At 49.3% G+C, this 18,644-nt stretch overlaps 1 protein-coding gene across 2 annotated transcripts in view; it reads left to right on the top strand.

The window, feature by feature from the left end:
* GNAI2 (G protein subunit alpha i2) overlaps positions 1–18,644 on the top strand; it is a 199,251-nt gene that overhangs the window by 113,251 nt on the left and 67,356 nt on the right. For both annotated transcript variants that reach the window (XM_059716156.1, XM_006265541.4), the window contains exons 3-4: positions 3,906–4,047; positions 9,769–9,929. In XM_059716156.1, coding sequence (XP_059572139.1) covers positions 3,906–4,047; positions 9,769–9,929 — 303 coding nt within the window. The remainder of the gene's footprint in view (positions 1–3,905; positions 4,048–9,768; positions 9,930–18,644) is intronic.

Below are 18,644 nucleotides of genomic sequence, written 5' to 3'. Positions count from 1 at the left end.
GAAATGTTTATCTACGTGCTATTTTTGCCTTTTAAATAAAGCTGCTCAGTTTCAGCAATCAAGTCATGTAAACCTAGTGGCACCTCTGCAGGCCTTTGCACAATGGCAAATTCTAATCCCATTCCCAGCTCCACAAGAGGTAAGGTGGGCACAGCCACTTTGAAGAGAGAAGAACAAAACAAAAGCCTTTGCTGCTTTTGATTAAACCTCCCCGTGTAGCCATGCCATCTAATTTTAGACGTGACATTAATTCGGGCTGGTGTGAAATACTCAGCACTTGATTCATTCAGGCAAAACTTCAATCTCCTGGCCACCCAGGGCAAATTGCCTTCTGAATATTTCATCAATCTGCAATTAAATATGGAGGGTAACATCAAAAATGCATCTGGCCATGATTACATAAAAAGGAAGAAACTGGGCTGGAAGAGGTAAAAGTGGGGAAATGGAAAGCACTTGTGTGTCTCCCTAATGGCTGGGACATACAGCACAGTGTGCACCTAGCAGGAGGTGCTGTGTCCAGAGCTTGGAGCGCGGCTAATTGCTTGCTGCCATGTTGCTTGGAGAGGTTTTGCAGCCTATGCAGAGCTCTGTGCTACTTGTGCCCAAGCTAGCAAGCTTTACAATCAGCTGAAGAGTTTCTGCACAGATCTCTTCTAGTGTAGAAATACACAGTTACAAATACCCAGCCAAGCTGTCTGAGATTGCCACATCCTCAGATCATCTGTTTTTACCCTGAAAGTCAATCCATGAAATAGTGAAGGTGGGGTTTGGAGCTTCCTCCTTCCCCATGAATTGCTTTTGGACCCTGTGGATTTTGCAAAAGCAAACTGCACTTGTAAACATCTGCTATAGAGAAACTGAGACCCTCCACAGCAAAGAGGGAGGAGCCTGACTGCAGGAACCCCCTGGATCTGTTGGAATAAGCTTCCTGGGGAAACCAAAAGCCTCAACTAACAGCGAAGAAAGCTGATTCTCAGAGACCAGTCATTTCCAAGCCTTTATGGCTCGCAACACATTGGGAGCTTTACTTTTTTTGCTCCTGTCACTGTGGCCCTTATCTCCTTAGTATTTGATAACTTGGAAGGAGGGCAAGCCACAGCTGAAGAACAGGCAGCTCCTCAGTGGACATGACTGAAGCTAAGCAGTAGGGCTTTGTGGTGGGAGGGTTTTGGACTGGGACTGGGAAGGAATGGGTAGAATTCCCAGCACTAGTGACCACAGTGAGGTAACTTAATTTTCAGTGCTTCAGTCCACTGATTTTTTTTTTTCTGGAGGGAAGAAGGGCAGGGGGTTCACAGGTCCATGGGTCTCTCTAGATTGGGGTGGGCAAAATCTGGCCTGTGGGCTAGATTGGGCCTACAGTGGACTCCATTTCCCAGTGGCCCTTGTGTGTTGTTGCAGCCAGTTTCCATGGAGACTCCAGGAGCAGCAGGGGCATGACAGTGCCGGGCCAGGGTTTCCATGGAAACCGGCCCCCAGCAGCACTGGGAGGTTGCACAGCTGGGTGGGGAGCTGCTCTGGGGTTGGGATCTTGTGGCAGTGACAGTGTGGTCCAGAGCCAAGGCAGAGCTGTGATCTAGTGCCTGCATGCTGCAGGCAGGGGCATGGAGGCAGCGGATTGCAGCTCTGCCCTGGCTGCAGACTATGCCAGCACTGCTGCCAGATCCCAATCCCAACCCCAACCCTGGAGCAGCTCCCTGCTCAGTTGTGCACCCTGCCAGCATTGCTGGGGCTGGTCTCCATGGAAACCCAGGGCCCTGCTTTTTCTGGGGTCTCCATGGAAACCAGCTACAGTGGTGCTGACAGGCTGCTGGGAAATGCAGTCTGGGTGCCGGTCAGATCCACCATTTTGTCCACCCCTACTCTTCATTGTCAGCTTTTTAGACCTGATGATCTCATGTTATGTCTGTCCAGCACCTAATGTAACTGGGCCCTGCCTTTGGTTGGTGCATCTATGTGTTCTTGTAATATAGAAAAAACTCATCAGAATCAAATGTAGTTAAATAGACAGATGCTTTATTACATTGTTTGTTTCTGTACCTCTTAAGAGTGTGTGTGAGGTCCCCTGCAGAATGGGAGCCTAATGTAATAGATCACTGTTAGATTAGCTGGGAGGAGACTAGAGTATAATAAGAGTGGCTGTAATGTTTCAAGAAAATGTTTCTGTCCTGAAGTGCTGCAGTCTGGCTGTTTTGGGTTTTTATGCTTCCCTTCTCTGCAGTGTCCTGGAGCTGAGCAGGTTCCACTATGTTGCCTTGTTTCTATTCTAGCATGTAATGCGTAGCAGCATTGCTAGGTCTTAAATATGAAATTATTATACTGGAAGCTGAAATAATCATTTTCTGGAAAAAAAAACAACCTATTGTACACTGAAAAAATAAGTATGCAAATAAGTGTACCAATAATTCTTCTTTTTTAAGTAACACCATGTTGCCATATACTGTTTTCATCATACACCCTGTGCTACTCTACTTGATACTGTCAACTGTGAGGTTTTATTTAACTCTTTCTCTGATGGGCTAAACTGAAGTTTTTACTATGATTATTCCTTTCTCTTTGTTTTGTGATTGAGGTCTGTGTATTGTAAATCTTCTACACTTTATTTTGCAACTTACTGTATTGGGTACATGCCTGGGATTTACAAATGAGGCAAACACAAAACCCCTTTGACTTTCTATTGATTTAAGTCTGTATATAGCATTTAAAATAAAGCTTGTTAGTATTACACAATAAGATTTAGTTATGTGATCTTTTTGCAGTTACTTTATATTGCTCATTGCAAGTCTCCAGTTAAAGATAAATGGCAAATATTACTCATCCTTGTTTTAGTCCCTGTCAAATTCCAATTTAATTGAGAACTGGTGAGATCACGTGATCCAAGTAAGCTAATTCAGCTCTGATTGCCAGTGGAGTGATTTGCATGTTTGTGTTTTTCCCAAATTTTAATGACACAAAGTATCATACATTTTTAACACTTTCCTAGTATTATCTATCGTAGATCATATGAGGGTTGAAATTATCCTACAAATATGATAATTATCATGCACCTGGCAACACTGAGGCTTAGAAAACTCTGACAGGTAGCAAATCAACCTGAACTGATTAGCTGATGGGGGACCACTTTGCTGCTGCAGACAGAACTGACTAGCATCTGTTCAGTGTCACTACTCTGTGCCTCTTTGCAACCCTTTCAGCCACAGTGAAGCCAAGGGTTTTCTTTCAAGTATCTGCATTTGGGGGAGTGGGAGGAATGGCAAAAGACCTCAGTCCCCTGCTGCTCCTCTGGGATGGCTCAGGCCTGGGGATTCTCAGCCTTGCCATTCCTAACTGGTCTAAAGGGGTTAAGGCCATGCAACCTTTCTTTTAATGGCAAGGTGGATGTGGGTGTGCCTGACAGTGATAACTTTGATTAGCTAATATGAAAGCTAAATCCAGATCTGGGTCTGGGTCCAGGTCCAGTCCTTGGGTAGGAAGTTGCTGTGCCCTGTGTTCTCAGCAGGGTGAGGATAAGAGTGCCCTGTTTTAGGCATTGCTGAGGGAACTCCCACCAGTCAGTATCTAGTACCTTTCTGCTCAGTTTTTCCCCTGAGAATTGGGCAGCATCAAAGGGCAGATGTTGAGCTCCCATGCTGCTTCTCAGCAAGGTACCTTTTTTTGGTGCCATGCTTAGAGGTGGTACCTGTATGGCAGGCAGGCAGACCTCCCCAAGGAAATGCCTCACTTCGGGATGCTTCCTGCTTTCTGAAGTGTGGGCAGTGTGTATTGAGCAAGCCAGGCTGGCTTCTGAAGATCCCCACTGGTGAGGAAGGCTGAGTGCAGTGTGAAGGTGGTTTCTGGAGGAACTTCTGACTTGTTTTGTGAAGAACTGACTCTGTTCAATTTCCTGCCCCCTCCTTGTCTTCCAGGATTATCCATGAAGATGGCTACTCAGAAGAGGAATGCAGGCAGTACAAAGCTGTGGTTTACAGCAATACCATCCAATCTATAATGGCCATCATCAAAGCCATGGGAAACCTGCAGATTGACTTTGGAGATCCAACAAGAGCAGTGAGTTGCCTTTTCTCCAGGCCCTGTGAAATTTCCTTCCTTTCCTTGGAGGCTGGAGCTCCTGTATGATGCGTTTCTGAACCCGAGGTTTGAGGGTTGTGTGATGGGTGGGAACTTTAAGTTGCTGGTCCAGCAGTCCCATTCAAGCTGACAGTAGTCAGCAGCAGTTGTTCTTAACAGACTTCTAAGTGTTGTGCATCTGTCAAGTGTGAAGCTTGCATACTGTAATGCAGCTGCTTGCAAAGCCCCAAGGGAATTCCCTCTAGCTGCCTCTGACCTACTGGATCCCAGCTGGAGAGGTGTGTCCCTACTGCATGGGGCTGGGATTCAGCATAGTTGGGCTTTGTTCCTGGCTTCACCTTCTGTTTTCTGTGTGATGTGAAGCAAACTGTGTCCTGTTGAGTACAGATAATACTGAACCCACCTTTGGTGTTCTGAGATCTGCAGTGAAAGGAGCAGTAGCCAGTCTAAATGGCCTGGCTGGGATGCCTGCAGCATTGATTTGTATCCCAAGCAGCCTAGCAGTCCAACATCACTGAAGTTTTAGCAAAATCAGGTTGATGGGGATTAGGTGTTAACAGCCTGTTCCAAAAAGGGTGGGGCTCATTAAGTGGGTGCTTCCCAATCTCCTGCCATGCTTCCTCCTGCTTTGGTTAGATGGTGGAACAGCTTTGAGCTCCTCCTGTATCATAAGAGAGCCCAGTAAGATCTAATGAAGCCAGTCTCCTGTCCCAGTTTTACAAGCCTGGAGCGCTTAGGCTCTACATTAGGGGTTTTAAACCTTTTTTAAGGAGTGTACTCCCCTTTGGAGGGGGCGGGGCAGGAGGTGGTAAAGGCCGACTGGTCGAGAAGCCAGCGGCAGGGGACGGGGAAGTGGTGCATAGCGGCGCGAAGTGGTGAATGGTGGGGGCATGGGGAGCTTGCACACGGCAACCACCATTCACCACTCCACACTGTGGCCGTATGCCACTTCCCCCCACCACCGCATGTACCCCCTGGGGCCATCCCAAGTACCCCCAGGGGTATGCATACCCCTGGGTGACAACCCCTGCTCTACATCATCCTCTTCTCCCTGGCTTCAAATCATGTTCCATTAGTGAGATCCTGGCTGCTGACAGGTGCTGATAACCTGGCTTGAATCCTGCGGGGGTACTCAAGATTCTTTTGTGGTCGTTCTCTTGAGTAAGCCATTCTACGATCTCTTATTATCTCTCTGCTGGCAGGAGTGGTTCTGTTGCAGGAGACTTTTGCTAGCATTTGGTTTAACTTCAGCCCTACTTAGAGCAGTTTTGCTCACTGGCACGTGTCTTGGAGGAACAGTCGTGTCCATTGTAGCCTGATTTTTATTTATTTATCTTTTGCTTCTATTTTCAGTGCTTGTGATGGCAGAGAGGGAGAGAAAATGTCGTCTTGGAGCTTTAAAATGCTAATCACTTTTTTTGGCATTTGCCCTTATCCTCTGAATAGAGAACAAGAATAGCCAGATTTCTACCCAGTCCAGGTTTGCTTTGGGTGATCACCTGAAATTAGAAGCATTGTAGACAGCCTTGACAACAATGCAGTGGAGATCCCCCCACAGTTCCTACCAGTCCCAGAATGCAGTGTTTCACCGTGGCCAAGCAGCCAGATGTGGATGGCTTGTACCAGCAGCCTAGGGCTCCTTTGGTTAATTTTGTCCTTGGACAAACGATGAAAATCTTTTGAGACTTGGTGCAGGCCAAGGGAGAGGCTCTCCTTTTCAAGCTGGGCTCACCCCATGATTGTTAGTGTAACAAGATCAGGCAAACCAAGATCAGTGTGACTCACTTCCTTTTGCATTGCAGATAGGATCTGGGATGGGCTAACACTTGTTCTGATAGCTCTCCCCATTTGCTATCAATGGTTCCTCTTATAGCACAGATCTGTGGTGAGAGCCCTGGCATTGTGTTGCTAGAGCTCAGGCTGGGGTATGGTCTGATGACAGGGCTCACAAGAGGCTTGCAGAAGCTGGATCTGTTGCCAAGCTGGCAACTGCACCAGCACAACAGTCCTTTCCCCTCTTGCATGGGAACCTTAGTCTCCCTGTTCACGTCACACTGCAAACGGAACTTGTAGGTTCAGTTGCTACAGGCCAAGCAATGGTTGTATTATTTCATGCATCTCCTGAGCTGACACAGTGGCTCAGGCACTGCTGCTGCTCACCTCTGGAGCTAGCTCCAGATCCAGCCCAGAGGGCCAAAGAAGTTTAACATCCCTGACTTGCAGCTTTCTACAGGTGAGAAGCACCTCCAGGGGCTGGACCTGGAGTGGCAGGAACTTAGTTAAGTTAAAATATGCTCAGAAGACCATGTAGTGTGTTGCAGAGGAAGGCATCCCCTCCTCTTGCCCCATTTCAATGATCCTTGCTAGTCTGAACAAAGGGGAAAATTTCTCCCTGATCCCAAATTCATTTGAACCTGTGTGCATGAGCTTATCCTCACTCAGTAACTTGATCCAGGAAGAGCACAGGCCATCTTCAGATGGTTCCTCAGCCTGACAACGGGTGCATGTGCACAAAAGCTTGCTAAGAGAATTTTTTTCAATTGCAGTATTCTAATATTATAAAAACCTTAATCTGTCTCTCTCTGTTTATAATGCTTTATTTGCACTCTGGTTGGCTGACTGAAACAGCCAATCAGAATGCGAAGAAGTGCTTGGACAGGAGGTGGATGCATGGCGCAGCGCTGTCATGATGGCAGGGACACGGGATAGAGCGGAGGGGGGCCAAGCCAGCACAGCTGGCCTCGCCCCTCCCTGCCCTGCTCCCTGGAGGCAGCGGTAATGGATTGGGGGGTGGGGAGCAAGGCCACTGGAGCTGGCCCAGCCCTCCCCTTTGCTCCTTGGAGGTGGTGGGAGGGTGATGAGTGGGGTTGGGACCCTGCAGTGGGGGTGAGGCCACTAGGTCTGGCCTTGGCCTGCCCCTCCCCCCTTCTGTTGTCACTCTCTGCAGGGCCCACATGGGGGCGGTGGGGAGAGGAGCAGGCCTGATGCAGTGGGGGGGGGGGGAGGGGGGAAGAGTGGGCGCGCTGCAGCGGCTATGGCTCTGCGGGGAGGGGAGGAGTGGGTTCGGGACCAATGTGGGGAGAGAGGGAGGAGTGGAGCCCAAGGCGGGGCAGAGAAGCTGGCCTGCCACGGGGGTGGGGAGAGAGCAGTGGGCCCGGCCTGACCAGACATGGCTGGGGAAGGGGAGGAGCAGGCCTCTTTCTCCCCTCTGGCCCAGGCCCACTCCTCCCTCTCCCCTGTGTCAGCCGCTAGCCCTCTCCTCCTGTCCTGCTGCTGCCGAGTCAGCCGAATTCTAATATTATAAAAGCCTATGTCTTTCTATCTGTCTTTCGTGCTTTATTCTCACTCTGATTGGCTGATGGAAACAGCCAATCAGAGTGCTCCAAGCATGGGGGAGCACCGCCATGGTTCCAAAGCCATGCCAAGGACTGGATGGGGTGGGGAAGCCGGGGCCAGCCGCGCTAGTCTCTCCTCTTCCACCCCACTCCCTGCAAGAGGCACTGCAGCAGCATGGGCCCTTAGATCGGGGCAGGCAGTTATTTTGGGCAGAGGGCTGCTTACCCAGTTTTGGCAGGCTGTCAGGCTGCATGGGTAGCTCCACCCCTTGACAGGTGCTCCACTCCTGGTCACCATCTTGGGACCAATGTCGCAGGGCCAGCGCTGGTGGGGCAGAGGCTGGCAGGGATCTGTGAAGCCAGGCTGGGCTGCACCAGCAGCGAGTGGGGAGCTGGCCCAGCTCCATAGAGCCCCTGCTGGCTGGGACCCCGTGCTTCTGCCACCCTGCTCTGGGGCCCACCGGCACTGGCCCCGGGACACCTGTGCAGGACCCGTGCTCCCACTGACTCCTTGCCCGCTCACGCTCCATGCCCCCCAGCCCCACGGTACAGGCAGGGGGCAGCGCACAGTCCCTCCCCACCCCATGTCCGGCACCCCCCACTGTCTGTCTGTCTGTCTGTCTGTCTGTCTGTCTGTCTGTCTAATGTTTTATTTGCACCCTGATTGGTTGTCTGGCAGCCAATCAGAGTGCAAATAAAGCATTACGGACAGGAGGTGGCGGCAGCACAGCGGAGTTTGGAGGCGGCAGTGGGTGGTGTGGGCCCAGACCCCAAGCAGTGGTGAGGAGAGAGGGAGTGGCCCCAGGCCCAATGCAACAAGGGGAGGAGGACGGGAGGAGTGGCAATGGTGGGGGGAGGGGGAGGAGACAAGCGGGCCTGGGCCTGACACAAGTGTGGGGAGAAAGGAAGGGAAGAGTGGACCTGGGCCTGACACAGCAGGGGTGGAGGAGCAGGGCCAAACCCCAAGCGCGGGTTGCAGGGAGGCAAGGGGAGGAGCAGGCCCACATAAGGGGCGAGGCCGGCACAGGGCTCTCCCTCCTCCCCCCTCCCCCCCCCCAGTCAGTCTTGATGGGCAATTTGGTAAGTCCTTCATATTCATCTTCTTGGGGCTCCTGTTCGTCTCCAACTTTCCATATTAGGATATGAACAGACAGGCAAACTTGTACCGAATCAAAAGGCAGTAGGAATGAAACAGGACTAAGTTACCATCCACTGCAGGGTAGTAACACACATACAGACAGTTACCACATCAGCTGCTCTACAGTGAATTCCCTCTCCTTTTAACTTGCTCTGACTTGTCTGTCCATCTGTCTGTCCATATATGGATTGTTGCCCAAAGAACCCTGCAGACATATGATGAGCTAGGAGTGCTGTTGTTCTTGCTGTCTTTCCCCCCCTTCCCCAGCTATTGTAATTTTGTGTGTGAGCAAAGAGGAAAAAAACGCTGAGTAAAAGCAATGACTCTGGAATGACCCTGCCCGAGTTTGCGGGCTGTCAATTTATGGGCTAATCCATATTGCTTGCTATTCTTTCTCCCAGGGTAAAGTAACCAAAGATAAGCCATGACAGCACTTTTTTTTTTTTTAATTATTGATGTTTAGTTTGTCTGCTTGACGTCAGCCCTGCATTTGATGCAGTTAAATCAATAGAGTCCTTGAGCCTGAGCTTTCCTGCTAGAGCCATGACATGTACAGCAATGGCTTCTTTTCAAAGATTTGAAGTGTTATTTGCCCTATTATTCAGGGAAATGCAACCTCTCTTTGGCAGGGTCTTGGGGTGGTTCTGGGAAACTGCATGCAGGCCCCCTAGGGCTGTGGAGCACTGCACTCCTCTGGGCCAGAGATCTGAACAAGCTTCAGTGCAGTTGGCCTTCAGTATAGGGCAGTGGTCTCCAACCTTTTTATGGTGAAGATCAATTTTTGTAAATAAAGGGCACCCCAGGATCTACCACTCCTACCCCACTCCCTGGCCCCCACCCTGCCCCTACCCTGCATCCTGGACAAGCCACCCAGGCTCTGACCCTACTTACCCAGCCTGGCCCAGGCGGCAGTGGGTGTGACTCAGCCCAGCCAAGTGTGTCCTGCTGCTCCCAGTCGTGGAGCCTCTGACAGACTGAGATCAAAGGTCAGAGGCTCCACGATTGACCAGTTCATCGAGATTGACTGGTTGGTGACCACTGCTATAGGGGATGGTCATAACCCCATCATTTGACCCCAACAGTCTTTCCCGCCCAAGCGCAGGGAGGCTGGACCTGATGATTTCACTAAGTCCCTTCCCACCCCCAACATCTATGAGTTTACAAATCTGTGAGAAGCACCTGGTGTTCAGGAGCCTTATTAATGATTGTGGTTTGCTGTTCTTGCAGGATGATGCTCGGCAACTATTTGCGCTCTCTTGCACTGCAGAGGAGCAGGGAATCATGCCGGAGGACCTTGCCAATGTGATCCGGAGGCTGTGGGCTGATAACGGAGTCCAAGCTTGCTTTAACCGTTCCCGAGAGTACCAGCTGAATGACTCTGCTGCATAGTAAGTACCTCTCCTTCATGCCCAAGCCTGATGGAAACCAGGGCTAACAGGTGCTTCACACAATGTGTGTCAAATGCCAGCTTGTGCCGAGCATGAAAGCCAAGGCTGCATCACACCCAAGGTGGCTTTCTGCCTATGATTGGAACACAGCCCATGCACATCATCCTACTCCATGAATAAAAATTTTCGTATGAAATTAGCACAATTGCTTTGACCAACAATTGCCATGGTGCCATATCGTGCTACTGCTAGCTTTGTTGGGTGATGCAACATGGTATGCGTTACAAAGACCTTTTAGATCAGAGCAATGTATAGCTGTTGAGTCAGAGGGGTGCTCTTAGCAGACACTCCCAACATCGATGCGAGGGACATGAAGGATACCAGTTTCACATTATAGAAGTGTTTTGTCTTGCTCTGTTTCACTGTGTTTTTGTTCGTTGCTACGGAACTACAAAGGGGTTAATACCATCAGCCATAGATTGCATGTATGCAGAAAAGCATACAATAGCTTTCAGACAATATTGAGAACTGTTGTGAGACCTGTCTGTAGCCATCTCTAGTAAGCCTGTCTGTGAGGCCTGTCTGCAGCCATTAGTCTGGCTATGAACTAAAACTCAGAAAACTGAGTGGTAGAAAAAGGGGCAACCTCTGAAGAGCAGAATCTGAGTGAAAGTGGCAGAGGCTGCAGGGGTGCAGCTGCTTCCAGTTCCAGATGTGGGATGCCTGGGATAAACTGGGCCACCTAATTTCTAGGTGAGAGAAGTGCACATGTGAAGCCCAGAGTGTTTTAACACCCCCTCCCCTTTGCTGCTGTTGTGCTTTATTCCTCCTGTTCAGATTAAATGATACTTTGTTTTGAAAAGGCTCTTCAATGTTTCAGACAAGGTTCCTTGGGTGAATCTGATATCTTTTATTAGACCAACCCAAATAGTTGGAGAATAGTTATTAAGCAAGCTTTCGGGTTCAAAAACCCTTCGTCACACTAAGGAAGTTTCAGCAGTTGTTGTGTGCTCTTCCTGGAAGACACCTTGGAAGATTATTGGGTCCAGCCCCCTGCACAAAGCAGAAAAGATAACTGGGGTCAGGTGACCCCAGCAGGGTGACTGTCTAGTCTCCTCTTGAAGATTTCCAGTCTGGACACCCTGACTGAAGCTTTTCCTAATGTTGAGCCTGAATCCGTCTTCCAGGCGTTTGTGGCCATTATTCCTAGCTTTCCCCTTGGGTACCCTGGTGAACAGTTGCTCACAGAGTGCTTGATGTACTTACTCCCCTAATCTCAGCCATCTTTTCTTCAGGCTGAAGAGTCCCAGATCCCTCTGCCTTTCCTTATATGGCTTGCCATGTAAGACTCTGATCATATGGGTGGCTCTTCTTTGGACTCTCTCAAGCTTGTCCATGTCCTTGTTAAAGTGTGGTGGTGCCCAGAACTGGATGCAGTACTCCAGGTGCGGTCTCACCAGTGCTGAGTAGAGCAGAAGAATTGCCTCCTTGGTTTTGCTGGAAATGCATTGATTGATGCATGCCAGAGTGTTGTTTGCCCTATTGGCTACATCATCGCGCTGCCGGCTCATATTCATACTGTGGTATGAATCTTGAACCCTGGGGTGGCAGCTTTGCAAGATTCCGCCCTGGGGAGACATAGGTTGTAGGAGGTGCTCTTGGACTCAGTCATACTGCAGCTGGGCCGGAACCCTGATGGCTGGTTTCTTAATCACTAGGCCTGTGCGAAGTGGCTAGTATTCACTTTGGATTCGGATTGGGCCGATTCAGGGGACAGTGATTCGATGATTTGAATCACTGTCCCGAATTGATTTGGCCAAATCAGATTCGGAGATTCGGCCACTGCCAAATCATCCGAATCTCTGAACTGGACAGGCCCCATCCCCCACCCAGTCTCCTAGCCCCATCAGTGGTGGTCTCGCCTGGCCCCAGCTCCAGGTTTTGGGGTTTTTTTTAAGCCCCCACTCACTGGCTCCTGCTGGGAGAGGGGGGGCGCAATCCCCACACTGTGGGGGGGGGGAGGGGGGGCTCTGCCATGAGCCCCCAGAAGCCCTGAGGCCACTGCAGTAGCTGGTCGGGGCAGCCATGGGGGGGGCTGGGAGAGTGGTCGGGGGATGAGAACTTGTGGTAGAGCCCCCCCCACAGTGGGGGGCAGTGGGGAGTACCCCCCTGCTTGGTAGCAGCTGGTGAGCAAGGGCTTTTTATTAAGAGCTAGGGACTGGGGCCAGGCGGGGCAGCCATGGGGGTCGCTTGGGGGGAGGGGGGGGCTGGGGAAGCAGACAGGGCATGGGGCCTGCCGGGGGTCCCCCCATGGTCCCCTCCCCCCTCTTCCAGCCCTCTTCCCCCTCCCCCCCCCCCCCCTTTACCAGCACGAAGTCTGGGTCCAGCTCCCTGCTGCAGCCAGCAGGGACTACCCGAATCTCCAAAGCTCTCCGAATCTTTTCCGAATCGGAGAGCTTCAAATTGATTCAGACCTTTTTATTGGTCTCCTGATTCGATTCAGATTTGGAGGTTCATCTGTCGAATTGGGCCGAATCTCCTCCAAATCAAATCCGCACCTGAAGCTTCGCACAGGCCTATTAATCACCGTAGATGCATTCTTTCTTCGCACATTGGAGTCTCTCAAGTAATCTAGGTGGAATTTATGGAGTGGGTTGCGTGGGGTGAGGTGAGCCAATGTAGTCCTAGGAAGGCTTCTTTAGTATCTTTTGTATCGGCACATAGCCAGGTGCTTCCCAAGCCTCTCCATCCCATGGGGAAGTTCTTGGGACCTTTCTGCTTGTTTAACGTTTAGATGGTCCTCTAGAGTCTCAGCTGGAGAGCTGCTTAACAAGTTTTGGTGAGCTGTTGAGTACTGCTAGGCTGGCTGAGCTCCGCCCCCTGGTCACCATTTTGGGACTAGAAATCCTGCTCCCTGATTCTTAACCTTTGCCACCAGAAGTCCCTCCCCTGGCTCCCAGAAGTACTTCTTTTGGGAAGGGGGTTTGCCATCTTGCAACCGGAAAATAAAATAAATTGTGTACTAAACATCAAACGTCCTCAATAACACTTTAATTTTATTTAACAAAAATATTGTTAAATGTCCTGATTCATGTGTTTTTGTGTTGTGTGTGTATATAGAGGTGATTACATAATAGCTCAAAATGAAGTCTTAGTCTTGCATATTGAGGGATGTGGCGGGGTGTGGGTGGGGGGGGGTTGTGAAGGTGTGCAGGTAATAGGGTTTGCGGGGGGCTGTGGGGTGTGTGGAGGGGGAGGGTGGCTGGGGGTTTGTATGGGTGCATGTGTCTGGTGGGTGTGTGCGTAGCAGTAAGTGGGGCTCCCTTCAGAGGCGCATGGGGGTGGGCGGTTGAGGGGGGGTTGTAGAGGGGTTGGGGGGATGGTATGGGTGGGTGCGGTGTTTGTGGGGTGTGTGGAGGAGGGTGTGGTTGTGGGGTTTGTGTAGGAGGTTTTTTAGGTATGGTGGGTGTACATGGGAGCCCCCTGCATGTGCCCCCTGAGGCAGTCAGCACCTGCCCCCACCCCACAACAGTTCAGAGCCTGCGCACCTTGCGGTACCTCCCTGCTACCTCCAGCTGTACGTAGCCTCAGCATGCCCTGTGCCCGCTCTGCACTGCCCTCCCATGGCGCATCCTGCCACCCCTGGGCATGCAGTGGGGCTGAGATGGCTCCGCAGCAGGACTGCCTTGCTAGGCAGCCCAGGTGGCAGCAGCTCTTTCTGGCTGCCACTGGCCCCATCCCCGTGGTACCACTGGGGCTTGCATGCAGCCCCACCCCGCGCCTGTTCCAGACTTGCCTGCCCAGATTCAGCAATCGTGGCAGTGGCTGGGCCCAAATCCTTGCTCAGTGTTGCGGGGGTGGGGAGCAGCCCTTCCCCCTTTCCACTGCCAGCACTTCCTGGTGCAGCTAGCCGAGCTCGTGTTGTGCCAGACTGCCCTGTGTCTCCAGCACTGTCACCGCTGCCTCCAAGTCACCCAGTGGGGCAGCAGTGGCAGCACAGAGCAGATGCAGGGCAGTGGCAAGGGGGAAGAACCACTTTTGCCCTGCGCTGAGCTACAGTTTCTGCCTAGTCCTTGTTGCCTCTGCTGAGCCTGGGTAGGTGAGTCTAGAGCAGGTGTGGGATATGCCAGATCAGGGCTGTGGCACAGGTCCCTACTGGTACCACAGGGCTAGGACCAGCAGTGGCGGCAAGCAGAAGGAGCTGCCACTGCTAGGCTGCCTAGAAAGGCAGTCCTGCCACGGAGCTGCCCCAGCCCCACTGTGTCTGGGATGGCAGGACATGCCACAGCCAGGCAGTGTCTGGGCTAGGTGGGACTGAGGGGTGTGCCATGGGCTGGACAAATCCCCTCCACAGGCTGGATTTTGCCCACCCCTGAGCTAGGCCATGCTGTGCCATTTACTGCACAATATTGGTCCTTTATCCCCAGGAAAGCTCATGCTGTTTGCATCAGTAAAGGGGCTTTCTGTCCTACTTGCTTGCCACAGTGGCCCCAGAAGAGTGGTGTTGTCAGTCTACTCGCTCCTCTTGTCCTAATTGGCCACCATCTACTGTCTTAATATTCAGTCCCCCAACGTACATTAGATCGTACCCATCCAGTAATTAAAGTGTTCTTGTGCTGTCACCAAGCTCTTTCCACAGAAGCTTGGGTACCATGCTGATTGATGTTAGGTCCTGCTCAGTTTCCCATTTCAGACCTACTAAGGAGAACTGGATGGGGGTTACAGATTTCCTGGGTTTGAGTACTGAAGTGTCTGTGACTGGCACTCTGGGAAAGTGTGGGTATCTGGTAGGTTGATGGCATGGGGAGAGAGGGGAGGGGAAAGGAAGACATGGCATGTCTGTAATTTGGTTGAAAAATGTCATAGTCTGCCATTGGCTGGGTGTAGACAAGGAAGCACAGTGGGCAGGGCAGAAGAGCAGGCTTCACCAGAAACTGGTTCTGTTCCCATCTTCACTGATGCTGGTAAGTCTCATTCCACTCTGTCTGCATTGCCACAATTGTACAATGGGGATAATGATAGTGACCTGACCAGCTTTTTGCAAAACACTTTGAGGTCTCTGGGTTCAGAGTATGACAGAAGTGCAAAATATTACTCTTTATTTGTTGTACGACACTAAGTATTACTACTGCTCTACTGACTGAACATAATATGTAGGGCCTGACCCCTGGCTATGGGATGAGCTATCAAATACTTGACTGGCACTATGGGGAATCTGGTAGATTGGTAGGCATGTAAGCTGTAATATATCGTGTAGCTCATTCCCTCACCTTCATTTCTCTTCCTCTGTCCCTAGTAAAAACATTTTATTTTGGAAAGCTGAGTGGATAAAACAAAGCTATTTCCAAGCCTCTTCCTTAGGGCGTTCAGTTTTGTCTCGGATTGGAAACTTCTTTGTTCAAAGATGACATTATTGTATTGACAGTCTATTGTATTGTCCAGTCTATGGACTCTTAGTAAATTGTGCCGTGTTGGAATTCTTGGGTTGTACAAATTAAAAGTTTAGGCCGCTGAAAATCTGGTGGCACTGCTAGAACTGTTCAATATCATGCAGTGTGGTGTCAAGACTCTCTGCGTTACCACACAGCATCATGATGTGTGGTGACTTAATGATCTCCTCTGCTCTGCTTTGACCTTTTGACTTTCCTTGCAGCACATGTTCTTGGAATTCTTGGTACTAAAACTGAACCTACTTTTAAGTGCAAAGCAGTGTCCTAAGCTCTTGTATCCCAATCTGTTCTGTCATTCCATCTATTTCCCCCCCCCCCCCATCATAGAAAATGAGGGTTGGAAGGGACCTCAGGAAGTCATCTAATCCAACCCCCCCCTGCTCAAAGCCAGATCATCCCAGCAAAGACTTAGTCTAGCCAGGTCTTTAAAACCTCCAAGGATGAAGATTTCACAACCTCTCTGAGTAACCTGTTCCAGTGTTTTACTGCCCTCCTAGTGAGTGAGTTTTTCCTAACATCTAATCTAAATTTTTTTGCAGCAACTTGAGACCATCGCTCCTTGTTCCATCATCTGCCACCACTGAGAACAGTCTAACTCCATCCTTTTTGGAACAACCCTTTGGGTACCTGAAGGCTGCTATTAAACCCCCTCTCAGTCTTCTCTTTGTTAGACTAAATAAGTCCAGGTACCTCAGCCTCTCCTCAGAAGTCAGGTACCCCAGCCCCCCTAACTATTTTTGTTGCCCTCCACTGGACTCTCTAGTCCACATCCTTTCTGTTGTGGGGGCCCCAAAACTAGGCACAGTACTCCCAGATGTGGTCTCATCAGTGCTAAATTACAGGGGAATAATAGCAACACTTGGCAACAAGAGCACACTGCGGGCTCATATTCAGCTTATTGTCCACTGTAACCCCCTGGTCCTTTTCTGCAGAACCTCTGCTTATCCAGTCAGTCGCCAGCCTGTATCTGTGCATAGGATTGTTCCATCCGAAGTGCAGGACTTTGCAGTTGTCCTTGTTGAACCTCGTGAGATTTTCTTTTGGTCCAATCCTCCAATTTGTCTAAGCCTCTCTGAATCCTAACCCTACCCTCCAACATATCTACTACTCCATCCAGCTTGGTGTCAAACTTGCTGAGGGTGCACTCTATGCCATCTTCCAGGTCATTGATGAAGATACTGAACAAAACTGACTCCTGGGGGATTCCACTCAATACTGACTGCCAACTAAACATCGAGCCATTGTCTACTACCCTCTGAGCCTGATGCTTCAGCCAGTTTTCTGTCCACCTTACAGTCCATTCATCTAGCCCATACTACCTGAGCTTGCCTATGAGAATGTTATGTGAGACCATATCAAAAGCTTTGCTAAACTTAAGATATACCACATCCACTGGTCTCCCCGCATTCACAAAGCCAGTCATCTCATCATAGAAAGCAATCAGGTTGTTCAGGCATGACTTGCCTTTGGTGAACCTACGTTGACTGTTCCTAATCACCTTCTCCTCCAAGTACTTAGAAATGGATTCCTTAAGGACCTGTTCCATGATTTTTCCATGACTGAGGTGAGGCTGACTGATCTGTAGTTCACTGGATCCTCCTCCTTCCCCTTCTTAAAGATGGACACTATATTTGCCCTTTTCCAGTTGTCTGGGACCTCTCCCAACCTTGATTCACTGTGAACTGCTTTTGGGGTGGGTAAAATTGTTTACAAAAATCTAACCTATCTAGATATATTAAATACATTTTAGAATACATAATGTGAACCTTTGACAACATGTTCAACCTATTATAACCTAAATTTACAGAAGAATTAAAACTAGTTAAGGAAAAAGGAAAAAGAAAAATCAAGCAGGACATGTCTAGTAGAAGATGAGTCCAACAACTGATGTGGTAGACTAAGCATTACTGGCTAAACACCTGGAACCAGACCTGGTTGATGTGCCAGACCAAAAAGCTGAAGTATTCTATGTTGTTTTTGAGAGTGTTTCTATCTTTTCCTCTTTTTTTTTTTTTTTGTATTCAACTGTAGTTCTTTTAGTTCAATAACTGATTTTGTTCAGAGCTGAGAAATGGACTTGGGGCTTGAAGAAATAGAAAAGTTTGGATTCCTCTTTCCACGCAGGAGTTGAAAGTGAGGAATGGGGAAAAATGAGATCTCTTTCTAAAATCTTGAACTTTTCCTAGTTGCTGCGTTTTCTATTTAACTCACTGACTGCAATTTTAAATGTGAAACTTGCTTTGATATTTATTTTAATCCAGTGCATTTCCGACCCTGCCAAGTTTAAGATGCTTCTGTATGTAAGTGAATTCCATTTTATATCCAAATACAGCTTGATACAAATCCCAAGTTTTAAAAAAATCTAGTAAAAAAAGCTGGTGAATTATACATTCATCAGTATAATCAACATGTAAAAATGAAGGAATATATACAGGGCTGTGTGCAGAGAAGGTTCTTTAGGTAAATCTGATCCTTTTTATTAGACCAACTATAATAGTTGCAAAAATTCTTCTTGCAAGTTTCAGGTACAAACACCCTTCTTCAGGCAGAGGGGAGCATCTGCAGTTGTCTTGTGCTCTCCTGGAAGATGTGGGATATCCCATATCTTCTAGGAGAGCACAAAACAACTGCAGACACTCCCTCTGCCTGAAGAAGAGTGTTTGTAACCAAAAGCTTGCAAAGAAGATTTTTTCCAAATATTTTAGTTGGTCTTATAAAAGATATCGGATTTACCCAAAGAACCTTGTCTACCTATGTCCTTAGACCAACATGGCTACAACCTACACCCCTGAATACAGGGCTGTGTGATCATTTAAGTAAATGTGTATTCTTCCAGCTAACAACAATAGCTAGTAATAGAGAGAGGTAGTTAGTTGTTCATAGCATCTGATGGAGTACAGCAGGGGTAGGCTACGGTTTTGGGTTTTTTGTTTTTTTTTTTGGCCAGAGTGCCGAAAAAACCACAGTGTCTACCTTGGAAGATGCCAGAGTGCCGGCATGCCAGAAAAACAAAAGTGTGTGTGTGGTGGGGGGGTGGGGGGTGTACATGGCAGGATGCACTGCATATTAGTATATTTAATAATCATAAACGTTGCCTTTGTTGTGTATTCCTTATTTGTTGAGCATGTTGCAATGAGAGAGAAAAAAGAGACAGGAGAGAGAGAGAACCAGAGACATGCACTCAGAGAACCAGAACACACACAGGACCAGACACGTGTGCACACACAGGACCAGATGCGCAGGCACATGGAGCTGAGCCACTGGA

This window comes from Alligator mississippiensis, chromosome 12, assembly GCF_030867095.1.
Source record: "Alligator mississippiensis isolate rAllMis1 chromosome 12, rAllMis1, whole genome shotgun sequence".
NCBI lineage: Eukaryota > Metazoa > Chordata > Crocodylia > Alligatoridae > Alligator > Alligator mississippiensis.
This window is presented reverse-complemented; position numbering and strand designations above follow the sequence as displayed.